General features: G+C 41.5%; 1 protein-coding gene across 2 annotated transcripts in view; it reads right to left on the minus strand.

Annotated features, from left to right (window-relative positions):
* AMMECR1 (AMMECR nuclear protein 1) overlaps positions 1–16,610 on the minus strand; it is a 148,125-nt gene extending 131,515 nt beyond the window's left edge. Inside the window, exon 1 of one of the 2 annotated variants that reach the window (XM_075007449.1) lies at positions 16,439–16,610. In XM_075007449.1, coding sequence (XP_074863550.1) covers positions 16,439–16,610 — 172 coding nt within the window. The remainder of the gene's footprint in view (positions 1–16,438) is intronic. The other variant, XM_075007450.1, reaches the window with a different exon arrangement.
* Between the last annotated feature and the right edge of the window lie 807 nt (positions 16,611–17,417).

Consider the following 17,417-nt stretch of genomic DNA (forward strand, 5'->3'; position numbering starts at 1 on the left):
TATTTTATTGTAAATCTAAATTTCAGGCATAATCTATACCTAGAAATAATATACCTTCAAACAGCTGTATACTGGCCTTTGTCTATATTCAATTCAGCTCTTTTAGAATCATCAAATCCTTTTGGCCCAATCCTTCAATTTATCTAGGTCACTCTGGATCCTATCCCTACCCTCCAATGTATCTACCTGTCACTGTAGTTTAGTGTTATCTGCAAATTTGCTGAGGGTGCAATCCATCCCCTCATCCAGGTTATTAATAAAGATGGTGAGCAATACCAGCCCTAGAACTGATCCTTAGGACACTCCACTTGAAATGGACCACCAACCAGACATAGAGCCATTCATTAATTACCACCCTTTGGGCCCATCCATCTAGCTAGCTTTCTATCCACCTTACAATCTATTTATCCAATCCATACTTCCTTAACTTATGGGCAAGAATACTGTGGGAGACTGTATCCAAAGCTTTTCAAAAGTCAAGATATATTGCATACCTTGACTTCCCCATGCCCACAGAGCCAGTTATGTCATCATAGAAGCTAATCAGATTGGTCAGGCATGACTTGCCCTTCGTAAATCCATGTTGCCTACTCTTGATCATTTGTCCCTCTTCCAACTGTTTCAGAATGGATTACTTGAGGATCCTCTCTATGATTTTTCTGGGAACTGAGGTAAAGCTGACCTGGTCTACGGTTCTCTGTATTGTCCTTTTTCCTTTTTTTAAAGATGGGCACTATATTTGCCTTTTTCTGATAATATGGGACCTCTCCTGATATCCACGAGTTTCAAAGATAATGGCCAAAGGCTCTGAAGTGACATTTGCCAATTCCCTCAGTACCCTTGAATGCTGTTTCTTTGTCCCAAAGGGAAACGTACCCTGGCAGCGAGCATTTATCCACCTGAGCTAATTTTAGTGGCAACAATTTATTTTTCTCACTTTTCATTCTGAGGAACTTTTAGCCTTATCCAATGACTGCTGAAACCAGTCTTACTTATGACAATAGGTTTAAATTCTGGCCTTAGAGAAAAAAGGCTATATCCCTCCTCCCCATGTTTGAGCTAGTACAGGAGATGGACGAATGGGGAGTTATCAGGAGTCCGGGGAGCTAGTCTGTGCTGGAGCTAATGTAAATTAGAGCAACCAATGGAGGATCTAGGTAGTGTGTAGTAAAGCTCTACCGTGCCCATTGCTTGCTCCCAATATGCCTCTTATGCCAAAGGTAGTGTGACTGGTGCAGAAGTAAATTCTGCCAAATTTACAAAGAGTTTCTCTCCTCCATTAGAATTCCCCACTGGTCACTTTCAGCCAGAATCCAGCTCCCATGGACTGCCTACAAGTGATTAGATTGTAATGGAGAATCTGGCCCCAAACTGACAAGTTACTCAGCTCCTGTAACTGTTAACATATAAAACGTTACTCCAGAAAGAACTAAACAAAAGTACAGATTGAAAGGGTCCCAGGAAGGGCAGAGCCTCCTTCTGCTGATCTCCTTAATTCAGTTTTCGATTGTGGCCCTTCTCATCCTATCACTTGTACAGTAGTGCTGCATGTCTGTGACTGTGCAAAGGTTTCTGCCTGACTTCCAAATCACTGAAGAGGTAAAAATAATCTTTCACATTCATCAAATTCTTTCTGCCTCAGGACAGAATTTAAATAACTACTGCTGCATACTTTTTCTTCTGTGTAAAAGCCACAAGTTCAATCCTTTGCCTTATCTACAAAATATTTACAAAATGGCTACAGAATGTTTAATGAGGACGTTTACTGTGGGCAAAGCTATCATCAGAAAGCACACAAATAAAGCAAACAATGCATGAAACACAAAGATATATGGAAATAGTTTCTTAAATGTCTCATTTCCTAGTCAAGATAGTAGGGTTGTAACTCTTCATATTATTATGAATTCTGGAGGTGAGCAAAATAAAGATTCTGGGAATTCTGTGAGGTTTATTCACAGACTTTCCTCATAATTTTCACCAGGGGATATATAAAGAACTTTGGTTCGTTTCACCTGTGTGATTTGAGGGCACTGGTGGAGATGGAAGTCAAGCTTCTCTTTGCTGTTATGTGCATGACACTACTCATTGTACTACTCCTGCATAGCCTAGCTCCTGTGTCCTTTCCCACTCTTTGGAGAAGTTAAAAAGTGGCCTGGAAAATCCTGTGAATTCCACGGGGCTATGCATGAACTGCCACTTAGATCCGATCGCAGGATTGGGACCCTGAAGTATGACATACTTGCTAAACATAGGCTGTGAAAACGAGGGCTTGCCACTCAGGCTATGTTTAGGCTAGCGAGAATTATCAGCAAAATGGCCATTTTGTCATCAAAACTTGTGGCACATGCAGATTCCCAAGGGCATTCTGTCAACAATAAGCCAACAGAACGCAGCACTTTTATGGACAGCTGTACCCCGCTTGCCACAAGGAAGAACGCCTCTTTCGACAGTGATCTGTAGACAAATCCCTGTAGTCTAGGTCTAGTCTAGCCTTTGTGATCTTTCCCCTATATTGTGCACACCTCTTCTGATCTCAGGCTGCTTCAATAGCTACATTACAAAATTGCACACAAAGTTACCTAGAGAAAGATCAGAGTTCAGGATCCCAAGCTAGCAGACATGACGCAGCTGAAAAAGGCTTCAGGTATTTCAAAGGCTGTATCTGCAGGCATTGGATGATAAATGAATACACATATCTCCTGTTAGTTGATAATGACTGCTGTGGATCATCTCAGGAATTATCCTGATGGACTTCAAAGGAAGCTGTGTCCATGATTATCGCAACAACACAGAGTATTTTTTTGGGGATATTAGGGGTGAGGAGAGGGATTTTCCAAGAGTAGCTTGAAAAAAATCTTACAGAAAATAAAATAAATTACAGTTGTTATATGGCAAGTGCTGTAGGCTCCAATTCAGCAATGTATTTAACGATTTATCTGTCTTTAAGTATGTGAGTAGTTGTACTGACTCATGTGTGCCTACACTATAGTAAAACACTAACAGCTGGCCTGTGTCGGCTGACTTGGGCTTGCAGAGCTCCGGTTGTGAGGCTATAAAATTGCAGTGTAGATACTCCAGAGCCCAGCCTCTATCCCAAGCCTCACCATCTACACTACAGTTGTATAGCCCCACAGCCCAAACCAGTTGATACAGGCCACTGCAGGTGTTTTATGGCAGTGTAGACTTACACACCCTGTGTCTCAGTTCTCCATCTGTAAAATCAGAATAATAATTCTCCCTTCCTCCCACTTTTTGTCTTCTTACAATATTTAGAATGTGACCTTTGTCTTGGCTGGGGTCTTAGAACATAACACAAATAAGCAATAATTGGAAAATCTTGAAATATACCAAACAAAAAAGTAACAGTCATACAAGTATATTTAGAATAAAGAGAGACTAAGACACTGATTCAACAATACACTCTGATCACATGCCTAACTCTAAGCATATGGATAATCCATTTGAAATCAGAGAGGACTCCAATTGCTTGAATTTCTCAATATATTAAATGTGACTTATGACATTTTTTGCCCCCAGATTTCTGATCTTTGCTGTTTTGATGGCTTATTGCAAAAATCAACAGATTTTGCAGGTGATATTCAGTATGATTACTGCATATCTAAATATGGTATGGTAGCTAGACATTCTGTAAAGAAGCAGATTTTCAGTTTATGTACATGCCTCATTTTTAAATGAAGCATTCGAGTAATGTATTCCTTACGTTATACATGTAATTATTCAGCTACACCCATCCATCTCATGGGCAGTGCATGCGCAAACACACAGACATAGACTGAACGTGCTAGTTTTTCAGTAAAAAATAATTGGGTCATTGTATTACACCACTCTGTGAATCTCAGCCTGAAAGGCACATTTTATTGACATTTAAAAGAAACAGCAATCATATTATAATGGAGCACTGCTTCCGGATTACTGCATTGTTGCTCAATATTCTTGTCAAAATCCCTGTGTCCTGCACTACCAGACTAATGTCATGAGACCTTGTTCTTTAGGACTACCTATAGCAATTACTGCAATCATGTATGTTCAGTGCAAATGATACATTCATGCAGTTTGATTTTATCCAATTTGTTGGAAGCAGTTTGAAAGAAATTATGCCCAAGTATAAAGAGCTTTATTTTTCGTGCATGCTTGGACACACTCTAGTGGCAGGAAGTTGTAATACTGCTTGGGCAATGGAGCCTCATCAAAGTTAGGTTGTGTCTACACTACAAGATACATTCGAATTTAAGGCAGCTAGCTTGATATTACCACATGACTGTCCTCACTGTAAATACCATTAGCTCGATTTTAGGAGCACTACTATCAAGATTACAATATCACAGTTACCTGACGGGTACAGCATCAAGCTCAAATTCAGAAGTTCAACTAAAGGCCAGCGTGGAAGCACCATGTATTAAAATGAAATTTATTAGCCTCCACAAGTGTCCCATATGTATCCCACAAAGCTGTTTGCTGCACCCAAGCTGCGGAGACCCAGGAAACTGGCAGTACACACAGGCCTAGGGCCCATGCGGCAAGGCAGCTCCAGCTGTGCAAGGCCAGGCCCCCTATGGACTAGCTGCCTGGAGGGCCAGGCACCCTGCAGTCAGGCAGCTCCTGCTGCAGGAGGTGCAGGCGGCTTTGGCTGTTCAAAGGCAGGCTGCTCCAGCTGCATGAGGGTAGGCCCCCCACAGCCAGGCAGCTCCTGCTGCATGGCGCCAGGCACCTTGTGGCCAGGGAGCTCCAGCTGCACAGGGCCAGGCCCCCCGCAACAAGGTAGTTCCAGCTGCGTGGGGCCAGGCCACCCATGGCCAGGCAGCTTTTGCCGCATGGGGCCTGGCACCCCATGGCCTGATCAGCTCCAGCTGCATGGGGCCAGGCACCCCGTGGCCAGACACCATGTGGCCAGGTGGCTACTGCTGTGGGAGGTACAGGCAGCTCTGGCCACATGGGGCCAGGCATCCCACGGCCAGGTGGCTCCTGCCACACGAAGTGTAGGCCACTCCTGCCTCATGGCCAGGTGCCCCACAGCCAGGCATCCCATGGCCAGGTGGCTCCAGCCATGTGGAGCCAGATGCCCATGGGCAGGTGCCCACCCTTCAGGTGCCCTTGGCCACCTGTGACCAAGGGTTCCCAGCCAGCAGGCTCCTGCAGCTCTTCCACCGGAGCCGGTGAGTGGCCGGGGTTTGGGTTCTTTTGGAAAGGACAATTTTTTTTGGTGGTGGGGGAGTGCTTTTGGGTGGTTTTCTGGGGTGTTGTTTTCGGGAGGTCGGTTTTCGGGGGGAAGTTGGGGTGGGACTGGGGCTGGGGGAGCCTGTGGGGAAGAGGAGTAAATGCTCACATTTAATGGACTATCAAGAAGAAGGGACAGCCCTTCCTCTCTATTTTTAAATGGAAGGTTTACTGTACTAGTGGGCGCTGGGAAGCTGACCAGGGCTGCTGTGCTGTCAGTTTCCTGGGTCCCCCCAAGCTGTGGGACTGGGAAACTGACAGTGCTGCTGCACCTGGCTCCTGGCTCAGAATGTGGGTCTGAGGGAACTGGGGGATAGGTTCCCACAATGCACTGTTGCAACCGTCAAAGTTTGGTGATTTCAGTGTGGAAGCAATATGTCGAGCCTGTGGGAAGTGAGGATACTCGAAATTGAATGTAAAAAAAAGGAATTATAAAATCAATTTTAGTACATTCAAATTTATCTGGTAGCATAGATGTAGCCTTAGACTTGACTCTGTGCCAATCTATTTTTTCTTTTCCATATGCAGTAATTGCTAAAGTGGAATTAACCTTTGGGCTGTTATTACTTAACAGTTCAGAATTTACTATTCAAACCCCGACTTTAGTACAAAGTCATTTTATTCTTGTTTATTTTACTTCATGAAATGTTGGCTCCAGGATTTTTGTTGATTGAATGCTCAGAGGAAGTTTCACAAGGTGAGCCCCAACCTGGCTCAGGCCTCTAGGTGGTGCCACAATACAAAAGTTTAATAATACTAAATAACGTCCACCCACAAACTCTGGGCACCTACCCATTACTTGATTACATGTACAATTTACTCAGACAAACTCGTCTGTAAACCAACCATCATCAAAAAACAAACCAATAATCCATTCCATCCATTTACTAGCCAACCCCCATCCATAGTTAGTGTTCCACTTATTGAACTAATCGTGCATATCCCACTGTGCTCCCTTTTCTGGTTGTCATAGTGACCTGTTGTCTATCATCATAAACTTAGATTATAAACTGTCTGAGGCAGAGACTGGCTTTTGGGGCCAAATGTATGTGTGTACAGTGCCTAGCACAATGGGCCCTCCATCTCTGATTTGGGCTTCTAGGCACTACCATGATATTCATGGGAAATATAATAATACTTAATATAAGTTTGGACAGTGGAAAACTGGTACCCGGTGCAGTGATGGGAAGGGATTTTGTAAAGGTAAGAAGGATTGTGTAGTGGATGTGCAGCTGGTTTGGCCTCTATGCACAGGAGTTCATTTCCTCATTCAGGCCAGGATCTTCTGTCTGATCTTGGGAAAATCACCTCATTTTTGCTGTACCATAGTTGCTTTTTTGTCAGCTATCATACTAATACTTGCTTACTTCACAGGGGTGTTGCGGGGCTAAAGCCACTTAGATACAGTATAGGGAAAATGACCATATAAGTATCTGAATAGATAATCTATTGACTTGATCTTTGGAACATAACTGGGCATGAAAACAAATCTTTTATACAGGATCAAGAGCATGGAGACACTGGCAGCTACACTGTTCTTGGTCTAATTGGGATCTATTGCGTCTCTTTTGTAAGAGCAGGCTTATGTCTGCCGCCACCAAAAGGGACTGGGGCTGAATGACAAATCGGTCACTTAGTTGCTATAGACTCAGTAAATCAATTCATCTACTTTTTAAAATCAAATATTTGTTATAGAGCTGGTTGAAACTCAGCATTGCCATTCCATAGGAAAGTTTGATATCTCTAAATATGCTTTTCTTGATGATTTGGAATGAAAATTTTTATAAAATGAAATTTTTCTACAAACCAAATTTTTTTACAAAGATCATTTTGGGCCAATTGAAATATCTTATTTTGAAAAAAATCAAAAAGTTTCATTCCAGGTTTGACTTTTTAAATGTTAAATTAACTTTAAAATTAAAAATTGTTTTGAAACACTACATTTTGACACTATCAAAACACTTAAATTTCAGTGTTTTATAATAAAATCTCATAGAAATCAACATATAGGCCCTTAAGACCTTGCTTCAATTTAGTCAATAAGGAACCTTTGAGTCCTTTTGTTTGGTTGTCTGGCAGCAGAAAGATCAGCTGGATCATTTTAGACTAGTTTTCCCTACTATTTCTCTCTAACTATGTGTTTTTTAAAATAGCTTTTTATAGCATCTCCTTTTTCATTTGTTGTTTGAGCTGAATATTACTGTCTAAAAATGTAATAGAAATTTGCTCTTTTTATTGAGATGGTTAATTTATGTAAAAGAATGAGTATAACCTGGGCAGGTGTAACCCAATATTAAATACTGTACTAGAAAGACACTGGACCAAACTGAGGAGGGGTGCAAATAGGTGAAATAGAGTCAAGCTTATGCACAGAAGAAAGTAGACCCAATATGGTTTTGTGTAATTCCATTATAATTGAATATTGGGTCTGCTGTAGAGTGTTTTGTTCTCATGCAATAGTCCCAACAGCCTTTTCGGGACCCTGGGCAAGGTAAGGGTCCAGCTCAATGCCTCAGAAGAGACAGGGCCTCTGAGGGAAGGTGGGTAACAGGGGTCAGCTTTGCTCAGTCAGCCTCACCACTGCCCTCAGTGCTGCCTGAGGCATGTCGTGTGGGATTCTGGCAGCGATTTAAAGGGCTCAGGGCTCCAGCTGCCACTACTGCCAGAGTAGCAGCAGCAGCAGTTGGGAGCCCTGGGCCCTTTTGAATTGCTGGACCATGAGCCTATTGCCCTCTTTGCTTCCCCCACCCGTCAGTGAGCCTGCCCTCACACACATCTTCATGTAACCTGAGACCTGAGCTCACCCGGAAAAAAAATATCAAATTAAATCTGAAGCAGACAAGTAACTTTAAAGTCTCAGTAGTGGTTATGTTTGATGCTATTCTATTTAGTTCATAAGGTAGCTGATACTACTCATTGTTCTATAGTAATACAATTAAAAGTGGAGAGCCACATGGTACTTTCTGAAAGTCGTATTATCTGAAGTTACATGCTTTAGGGCTACATGATCTACATGGCCTAGCTCTGGGGAGCATTTCATTGCGCAGTTAGTTAAAGCAACACTGAAATACATCTTGTGCCTTGAGGGTATCAATACTACTGCCATTTGCATTCTGTCAGTTCCTTTTTGACCTAGGCCCTCATCTGAGCAGGGAATAAATCAGTTCATACATGAGAAGAGGATGGGTGAGTGTGCATCCAGAAATAATATCTTCTTGTCAAGGCTCAGTCAGTTATATCCTCTGAGGCACCAATAGTTAACCTAAGGTTATTCCCATCATATAGAGCTTTGTAAAGCTGCAACATGGAGGTTTCTCTAGATGCATTTACAGAAATGCTTTCTTGAAGGATTCAACTCAGTTCTTTCCATCTTAGTATTTTGAGCTGATGTCATCTTGACTCTATAGTGAACCTACTGTTCACTTACATTAAAAATAATGATCAGTTTAGCAGCCATATAAATGTATTAATTTTATGAGTGGAAAAGGCAAGGATAGCAGGCCAGAGGCTCCAAGTGAAATGATTACAACGTAAAGATGTTTGGGGGGAAATGTTTGGAAATGTATGGATAAAAAGAAAAAAAATCTGAACAAACCTTGTAACTTTTTTATTTCTTCTGTTAGAAGCTCCCCAAAGTAGAGGTCATTGTGAAATTCTAAGCACTTGTTATATAGCTATGTTTTGGCTTCAGTAACTTGTCATTTTAATTTAAGTATTAATTGTATGAGGTTTAACCAGGAAATCTTAGACCATGTCTATACTACAGAGTTTATGCTACTTTAATTAAATTGCAGTTGCATGTCCACACTATTGTTCTTGTGTCGGCAGAGTGCATGCACACTAGCAATGGTAGCATTGTCACAAGCTACTGAACTGTGGGTAGCTATTCCACTGTGCAGCAGGCCACAGGGTGCTTTGAGAGGTGTTTGCAATGCCACGTGGAATAGCTGCAATGTCACATGATGCAGATTTCTCAATCCTATTGGTCCATGGGCATTCTACTAAATTGTCCACCACTTTTCTTCTGAACTGTGGGGCAAGGGGAGGAGAGTTTGTGATAGGGAGTATGTGTGTGTGTGTGAGAGAGAGACAGAGACAGACAGACGGCGTAAGTTGGGGGAGAGCAAGTATGTCAGGATGCTCTCTCTTTATGTCCAAACAATGTATGAAGCAATCTGTCCTGACACAGGGGGAGGAGGATATCCCTGCTCCTTCTCTGGCTCTGCACAGCACAACAAACTCCTGCTTCTAGCTCCCCACCACCCCAGAAGCAGCATATGTGCCACTGTGTTTCTAGTGCAGAGGAGAGCAGGATTTCCACATAATAATGTGCTCTTTGCTGCCAAGTGGAGTGGTATGATCAGCTGTCAGAACATTCCAAAACTTGATAGGGGAACTGATTTCAAAACAGTGAGCGGAAAGGTCACCGTAGGCATTGTGGGATAGTAGGGGAGGCTAGTTAGGGTGCCATAACATATCGCAACATATTCACCAATACTTTGTTACTTTTTGTCACAAAAAGCTCAATGGCTCTTGTTGAAGTGGTTTTATTTTGTCAGCAAAACAGAGTAGCTCTCTAGTGTGTACAAAAGTAGCTTAGTAGTGCGTATACCTCCACTGCCTTTTGCTGACAAAACTGTATATTATGGATGAGGCCTTAGAAAGGGCTCCTTTTCCTGTTTAAAAATGTCTGATTCCCTTTCCCTCATGAAAAAGGGAAGTAAATTGATTTTATGACAGAACAAAAAAAGTTGGATCAGTAGACAGAGAAAACAACTAATACTCAGCACATTGAATGTTCAAAAAGTACTGCGAATTAGCTTCATATAAGCTCTGTGAAGTCAGTAGATAGAAAATATTGTTACATGGGCAAAATGAGAAAGAGATTATGTGATGGCCAAGGCTATTTAGTATATCAGTGTTAAGCCACACTGATGTTTACGTTGTTGGACTGGGAACTATGACCTTCTGGGTTCTATTTGTGTTTTTGCTCCAATTTACTGTGTGGCCTTAGGCCCAAATTTTCAAAAGTAACTAGTTATTTTGGAGTGCCTCCAGTTTTGGGTCTCCATCTTTAGAACCTGGGACCCGATTTTTTTCAGTGATACTAATCAATGAAACTCAATGGAGCTGCAGGTATTTGAAGTTGGACCTCCAAAAATGGAGTTACCTAAAAGTAGCACGTTGTCCTTTCCCTCAATGTCACTTTCTTCATCTATAATAGGTAACTCTATGACAATATATCTCTTCCCTTTGCTAGATGAGATGAAAACTGTTACTGTCATAGGCCCTGCTTTACAAACAGGTAAGGGAGAATCTCCCTTACCAAAAATGGTTTTAGAGCAAAATTATCTGAATTCTATCCCTGCTATTGCTTGGCATTTTGGGAGTGGTACAGTCACTCAGAGAGGAGAAGCTGCTGGCATGGGGCACTGGTTCCTGGGAGCAGTGTGACCGTACTCCTCTTCCTTGACCACAAAGTCTCTTGGGAGTAGAGTCCTGCAGATCAGTGGATACCGATGTCTCTGCACAGATATCTGCATCTGTGGGTAGATATTTGTATCCACACAGGGCTCTACAAATATCATTAGAACTAATCAGATTAAAAAAAAAACCCTAGTTTCCTTCTTCCTCATTATTCTTATCCTCTTCATTCAAATCAGTTCAACAAAGTTAGTCTCTTATGCACTTAGCATTCAGTTCTATGTTGTTTGGCCTCAAGTTTGAGTTGGATGCCAATATCTAATGTTTAGTTCCAAAGGATTTATTTCTTATCAACACAATAAAAGTAACATTAACCAGTGACAGGGGATGAGATGTTTATTGTGACAGACCTTTCTTTAAATGGATATCTTTGATATGCCTCCCCTGTTTAGCTAATGTAGCATCATAGAGGCAAGAACAGTGAGGTAGTATCTTTTATTGGACCACCTTCTGTTGATGAGAAAGACAATCTTTCAAGCTTACATAGAGCTCTTCTTTAGGTCTGGGAATTTCACTTGATTTGTCACTCTTAAATGCAAAGTTAGAACAGATTGTAGTTAATTTATACAGTATATCAAGAAACAACTCAAGCTGAAAGGGCCTGTAAACAGCCTCCTGTCATGGGGAGAAGAGGAAAGGAGAAAGCAGCTGGAGGGTGGCTGATAGTGGGTTATAGATTGTTGTAATAAGCCATAAATCCAGCATTTCTATAGTCCATGATTTTTAGTGTCCAGCAAAGTTATCATTTAAAGCTCCCTGCTCATTTTTTAAAAGTGTTGTGAAGGTTTCTTTTGAGGATGAGGACTGAAAATTCAAATATAGAAGAGGATCTGAATGTTTTGTAGTCTTACAGATTGTTTAAATGTTCACACAGTTTGAATATTTGCACAGTGACTCCAGTTCTTTTGGCTAATGTTTGCAATAACATATCTCAAATTTCAATCATCAGTTTTGTCAGCAAACTGTGTCTCTGAGAATGTCTATGCACCGCAGCTGGGAGTAAGCTGCCAACCTAGATAAAGAGACTCATGCTAGCTCACCTTGAGCAGTAAAAATAGAAGTGTGGATGTTACAGGACAGGCAGCAGCTCAGGCTCTGTAGCCCAGCTGATCCTTGGGTTCTGAGCTCAGGTGGCCAGTTCCAGCCACCACAGAAGCTGCAATGTACACTTTGCTATTTTTAGTGTGCTAGCGTGAGCCCGTTTACCTGGGCTGGGAGTCACTTTTCCAGTTGCGGTATAGTCATGCCCTTAGGCGTGTTTACTTGGAATTAACAGCTATTTAGTTCTAATAATGCAGTAAGAGAAATACTGATGTCCTAGTTGGATGCCTTTAGCAATAGTCTACTCTTCTTACATCAGTGTCACAATCTCTGAAAAGCCTTCTGTAAGCACATAGGTCAAACATACTGTAACATACAGTACAATTGTAGCATCTGCAGAGTATATCCTTACATGTCCTTGATGTTTACTCAGTTCAGCCTGGATTCTGATCTCGCTTGGAGTCATTCCAGGAAAATTTCTACAGATTTATACCAAACTCCCTGTCCCTGATCCTTATGGAAACCACTATGAATGATTTTGAGAGGAGAAATATCACTCCAGCAGGAGACTGAAGCTATCTTCTGTTAATTACGAACATCTATAATATACGTAAATATACCTGCCTCTATATTGACCTCCATTTCTTCAAAAAGACTGATTAACCAAATACAAATTGTCCCGCATGTGCCTCCCTCATCCCAAGTGCTGGTCTCATTATCCCTTCACTTTCATTAGTGTTTTTTAGTGTCATAAGGTAAATCTGACCTGTCTTGACATTGCAACATTCTCACAACTTTAGTCTTTGTACAGAAAACCTAGTCATGTCACCGGCAACTCCACGCGGGCAACTGAACTAGAATATGACCCTTACTACTTAGTCTAATGTAGGGGAGACTGATTCTCATCTCTTTTGCACCACTGTAATTCAGGGGTATTGTCACTGGAGATACCCTAGTGTAAAGCGAGAGCCAGTGAAAATGGATTCATGCCTCAGCCTTCTCAGCTACATTATTTTTAGCTAAAATTGTCAGGACAGTTTACAGGTTGATCACTTACAAGAGTTTCTCTTTACCCTTCTATGTAAGCGAGTTATGTGACTGTTCATATGAAAGAATAAATATATCCCTTCAGTTCATGGTCTGGCTATGTAATAAGATCTATTTTTAAGCAGTCTAGGTTCCATTATATACCATATGTATTTTTTTTAATTTCTATTCATATCCAGTAGCTCTTTATAGCTAATTGCCCCTTGGCAGGGCCCACCATAAATCCCTGAGTTTGTACAGTGTCTGCCACAACATGGCCCTGATCCTTGAGTCTGCAGGTGATACTGCAATATAAATCAGTGTATTGAAAGTTTAATTAACTCTTATTAACCTGTATATATTTTGAGCTAGACTGTGGCTATCCCTATATGATGTACAAGGGGAGAAGAAACTGCAGGAAGCTATTGCCCCATCTCATTTGTATTCCTGTGCAGGAGTCGGGTGGGGGAGGTGGGGTTGATCACATGCAGTCCCTGGAGGCAGTGCAAGAACTGCAAAAATCTGGCCCTACCAGTGGGTCTCCACTTACTAAAAGGGATGGGCAAGGCACCAGCCACTTGAGTTGAGCAGGCAGGAAAGAAGTGAACACTGTAATCCATAAGAGATTGGGAAAGATCCAAATGACAACAGGTGTTACACACACAAGCCTAACAAAATAATCATAGCCAGCAGCAGGAACATGGCTTGAAATGGGCTTCTTTACCCTGGCTCTGTAAACAGCAGAGAGGCTGCGGCATAGGTCCTCCACAATAGAGTCCTGCATTCAGGGGGCAGAGTCTCTGTTTGCATTCAAGTGTAATCCTTGCCTCAGCAATGGTTCCCATACACCCCGATGTGTTATCCTCCTTCCAGGCATAAGAAATCTGTGCAAAAGGGCTTGGTGTAAAGCCATAGTAATGCAAAATATGAATGTCTATTTACACAAATAAGTGTACTCCCAATTTGGGTCTATTTGGCACAGTTGGAAAATATTAATCCCTTTAATACATATCCCTGTAGCATGAACTCCTCACTAATGTCAGTAAGAGTCTTCAGTTTTCAGAAGGAGAATGCATCACAATGTAGTCTATTGTAAAGATGAAAAGTTAATCTATCTTGATCCCATCCAATTTTTATTTTAGAGGTCATTTCCTTTCTGGATTAAGTTGCAGAGTATTGTAGAGTAGCCCATTCATAATCTCTTTCTCTAATATTAACTCTCTTTAAAGGCACAGTTTAAAATAATTTTCTGAAATAAGCCCAAACAAGCTCCACTTACAGTCAGTGACATCCATGTGAGTTTACCAGGGTAATGAGTTTTATCACGTGAAATTGCTTGGATTTCAAATTCTGGTGTTATGCATTTGCATTGTAACCCTCCTGATAACTCATATCCAATCCTCCATTGACAGTGAGAAGCAGCTGGTTTAATAACCTGGCTGTTAGCAATAGCTCTTTCGAATATAATGACATATATGTCTTTAGGCCTTCAGTTTCTGTGATGAGGTATAGGGCCTCTTCAAGATTCCCAGCAAACCAGGTACTAGCCTCCTGCCTTGTTCAGCTATTTAGGATGGAGTAACGAGGTTGGAGTGGGGTTAAAGACCTGAGTCTCTCATTAGCTTTAGACCAGTTCAGTTTTGCCAGGTTCAATGGAGATACATCTGAGACTCAGTAGTTTGAAAGCAGAGTCAGGGCTCAAAGGCCCTGTCAGGCATTCAAAAGAATTGTAGGAAAGACCATGTCAATTGGTAATCAACAGGGAGAGAGCAAGGGCACCGTGTCAGGAGCATAGTGAGGGCAGCAGCCGTGTGTACTGGGATGCTGTTTTCTCTTCTTCCTGTTCCTCTATCAGGGAGCGAGAGGAAGTATGTGTGTGTGTGCAGGCCACTCATTCCTGGCCAGTGAGGAAAGGGGGCAGAGGAGTGATTCATGTAGTCTGTGCACTTTCTCCTCACTCCTAACAGCACGCACGGCTGCTGTCCCTCTGGCCCCCCAAACCTTCGAAGAGAGGCCAATTCAGGAGACAAAACTCTGCACCTAAAGTCTAACGTGAAGGCTGCTGATGTAAATGGAAGTCTTTTCATTGACTTCAGTGAACTTGGGATCAGGCCAACAGATTGGTTTGTAATCCAAAGTGTTCAGCTTGGGTTTTGTTTTGGTTTTTTTTACATTTTTTAAATTTTCATGTATACCTTTTGTACCTTAACTATTTGTTCTCTTTTCATATAACGCCATCCCATGGAGGACCAAAAACAAAGCCTTGACTAAAAATCTTGCTTGTTGAGATTCATTGTGTTGTTCCTGAATGTATTGGCCACTGTACCTTTCTGTGCTCTCACATTCACATACCATTGTATCTCCCCCTTCCTTAAATCCACCCTGTTGCAGAAAACCTCTGACAGGACATTTTCCAGGTAAAAACCTGAAATAGATATCTATCTTATCAAAAGCTGGAGGGGCAAGATTGAGCATGTAAAACTTTTATTTCCACAGCAGATGCAATTTCTCAGCCCTTTAATAGGAAATGTTCCTTATGGGACTTCATTTGTACATTATGCTGTCTTCCTGTCCTGCCAGTAGATATAGGAGACAGTTATTGCTTATTCTGTTAGAAGGCCTCCCTACCTCTAGTGCTATCTCACGCTGTCTAAAACGTCTCTCTTAATAGGACAACACACTGAGATGCAATCAAATATTTGGATGCGAAACATTAAGCCCTCAGGGAACTTCTGTTTTTGTTGCAATAATGGATCACCAACCATTAAATGACAGCTTAAAGCTATTCCAGTTTTTCCAAAAGGCCTTTAGAGAGGTAAAGAAGAAAAAAAAATCATTTGCATTTACTGTCTGCAGGCAGTCCTAGAATTTGGATTGCAGATTCCTCAGAAATAAACAGTTTTCATCTTTCTGGGGTGGTACATATAAATAAAGTTCCAGAGGATATTAAACTGTTCTCACTACAATTTCAATCAAACTGTATGTGTTGTAAAATGGGAATTTTACCACCAGGCAGAGCTTAATTCACACATTTCTAAAAGAGAACTACAAGGTAAAACACTTTTTTTTGTATAAATAGGTCTGCTACCTTAGCATTCGTGGTATACCTGAGCTATCTTTGTAGTGTTAACACGCTACTACACGGCAGCTTTAAAATGCTGTAGCAAAAGCTTGTACATAAGACAAGAAAGCAATGTACAGTATATAGCTGTATAGCAGCAATATGGGATCCTTTTTATAATGTTTCTGCCTAAAGTACATGAAACAAGCCCCAGAGCTAGTCATTTACTAAGCTAAATAACAAAATTGACATTCAGCCTATTATCAAGGGAGCTCAGGCAACAGACATAATACACAATTCAATCGTGGTTAAAAATGACAGCTCTCCAAAATGTGCTGAAAAGTAATGGGAAAGAGAAGGCTGGAACAGCATGAAATCAGTATCCATCGTTGCTTTCTAGAACATACAAAGACGCTGAGTATAAATGTGTTACTTACAAGTGCTGAGGATGTTAGGGAATGAAAATGGAGACCAGGAGCTGTAGACTGCCTGCCATGCCAGCAGTGTTGATTTGGAAGTGATGGACACACACGTTAAGCAAAGCTTACAAAACTGCAATGCAAAGCTAGTCAAAAGTGTCCATGTCCTTACCGTGCTGTGGCTGGCAGGCAATCCGTTTCTGGGAGCCTTCAGTCCTGCTAATCAGGCTCCGGGAATTTTGTTTGCAAGGGAGATTGTCCTTTAACTGATCGGTGCAGGAAAACAAAGAAATAAAGAAAAATGAGCAAATTGTACAAGGCAAATAGCTGCAGGTCTTTAGCATGCTCCCTGCGTTTTCCTTAGCTGCATCTGCAGTGGAGAAAATATCCCCAAAATAGCTCAGGCTGCCAATGACTTGCTGAAACCTGAGAAAGAATTGCTGAATTTAAAGATCTGCGTTGCTGTGGGTGTATGATTAAAATGAGGAACTGCTGGCAGGAGGAACCTGGGATGGAAGCACATGCTTAAGGAGTTATTGGAAGTTTACCAGTGTCAGAACATGATCGGACCCATGATTTTCTTCTTCCTCCCTCTCTCATCACTTAACCCTTAAGAGTTCAATATAGAAGAAAATGCTGTACTAGTGCAAGGGGAGGAGGGAAGGTACATTAATGACCAAGAAATCTCTTTCAAACCTTATTATCTGTGCTTCAGTGACAGTAAGTTCCTGCAATGTCCTACTTTCTAAATTTCAAGCAGTGAGATAAGCTGATGTTATAGAGAGGTCCCTGGAGCAGTACATTTTAACCAATGGAAATCTGAACTGCATGCAAATTTTTGTTTTGACAGTCCGCAGCGGGTTAATTAATGTCAGCTTGGGTTATGGAGCTTGTGTAGTCTCTTCGAATCAACTTTAGTTTTAAAGACTATACCAGCTCAGTTGTTCAAATGATTCATGAAAAATATTTTCAATGGTGTAAATGCCAATGAGAGTAAGGAACTGACAATTGGCTAAAGGTATTACCAGAAATAGTGTGGTTAAATTTAAATAAGGGAAATTTATGCTAATATTAAGAAAAAAAACAGGTCATAAGAACAGTGTTCCCTCTAAGCTGAGTGATTCAGCAGCCACCCAGGAGAGGTTCAAATG

Source organism: Carettochelys insculpta, chromosome 13 (assembly GCF_033958435.1).
Source record: "Carettochelys insculpta isolate YL-2023 chromosome 13, ASM3395843v1, whole genome shotgun sequence".
NCBI classification, from domain to species: domain Eukaryota; kingdom Metazoa; phylum Chordata; order Testudines; family Carettochelyidae; genus Carettochelys; species Carettochelys insculpta.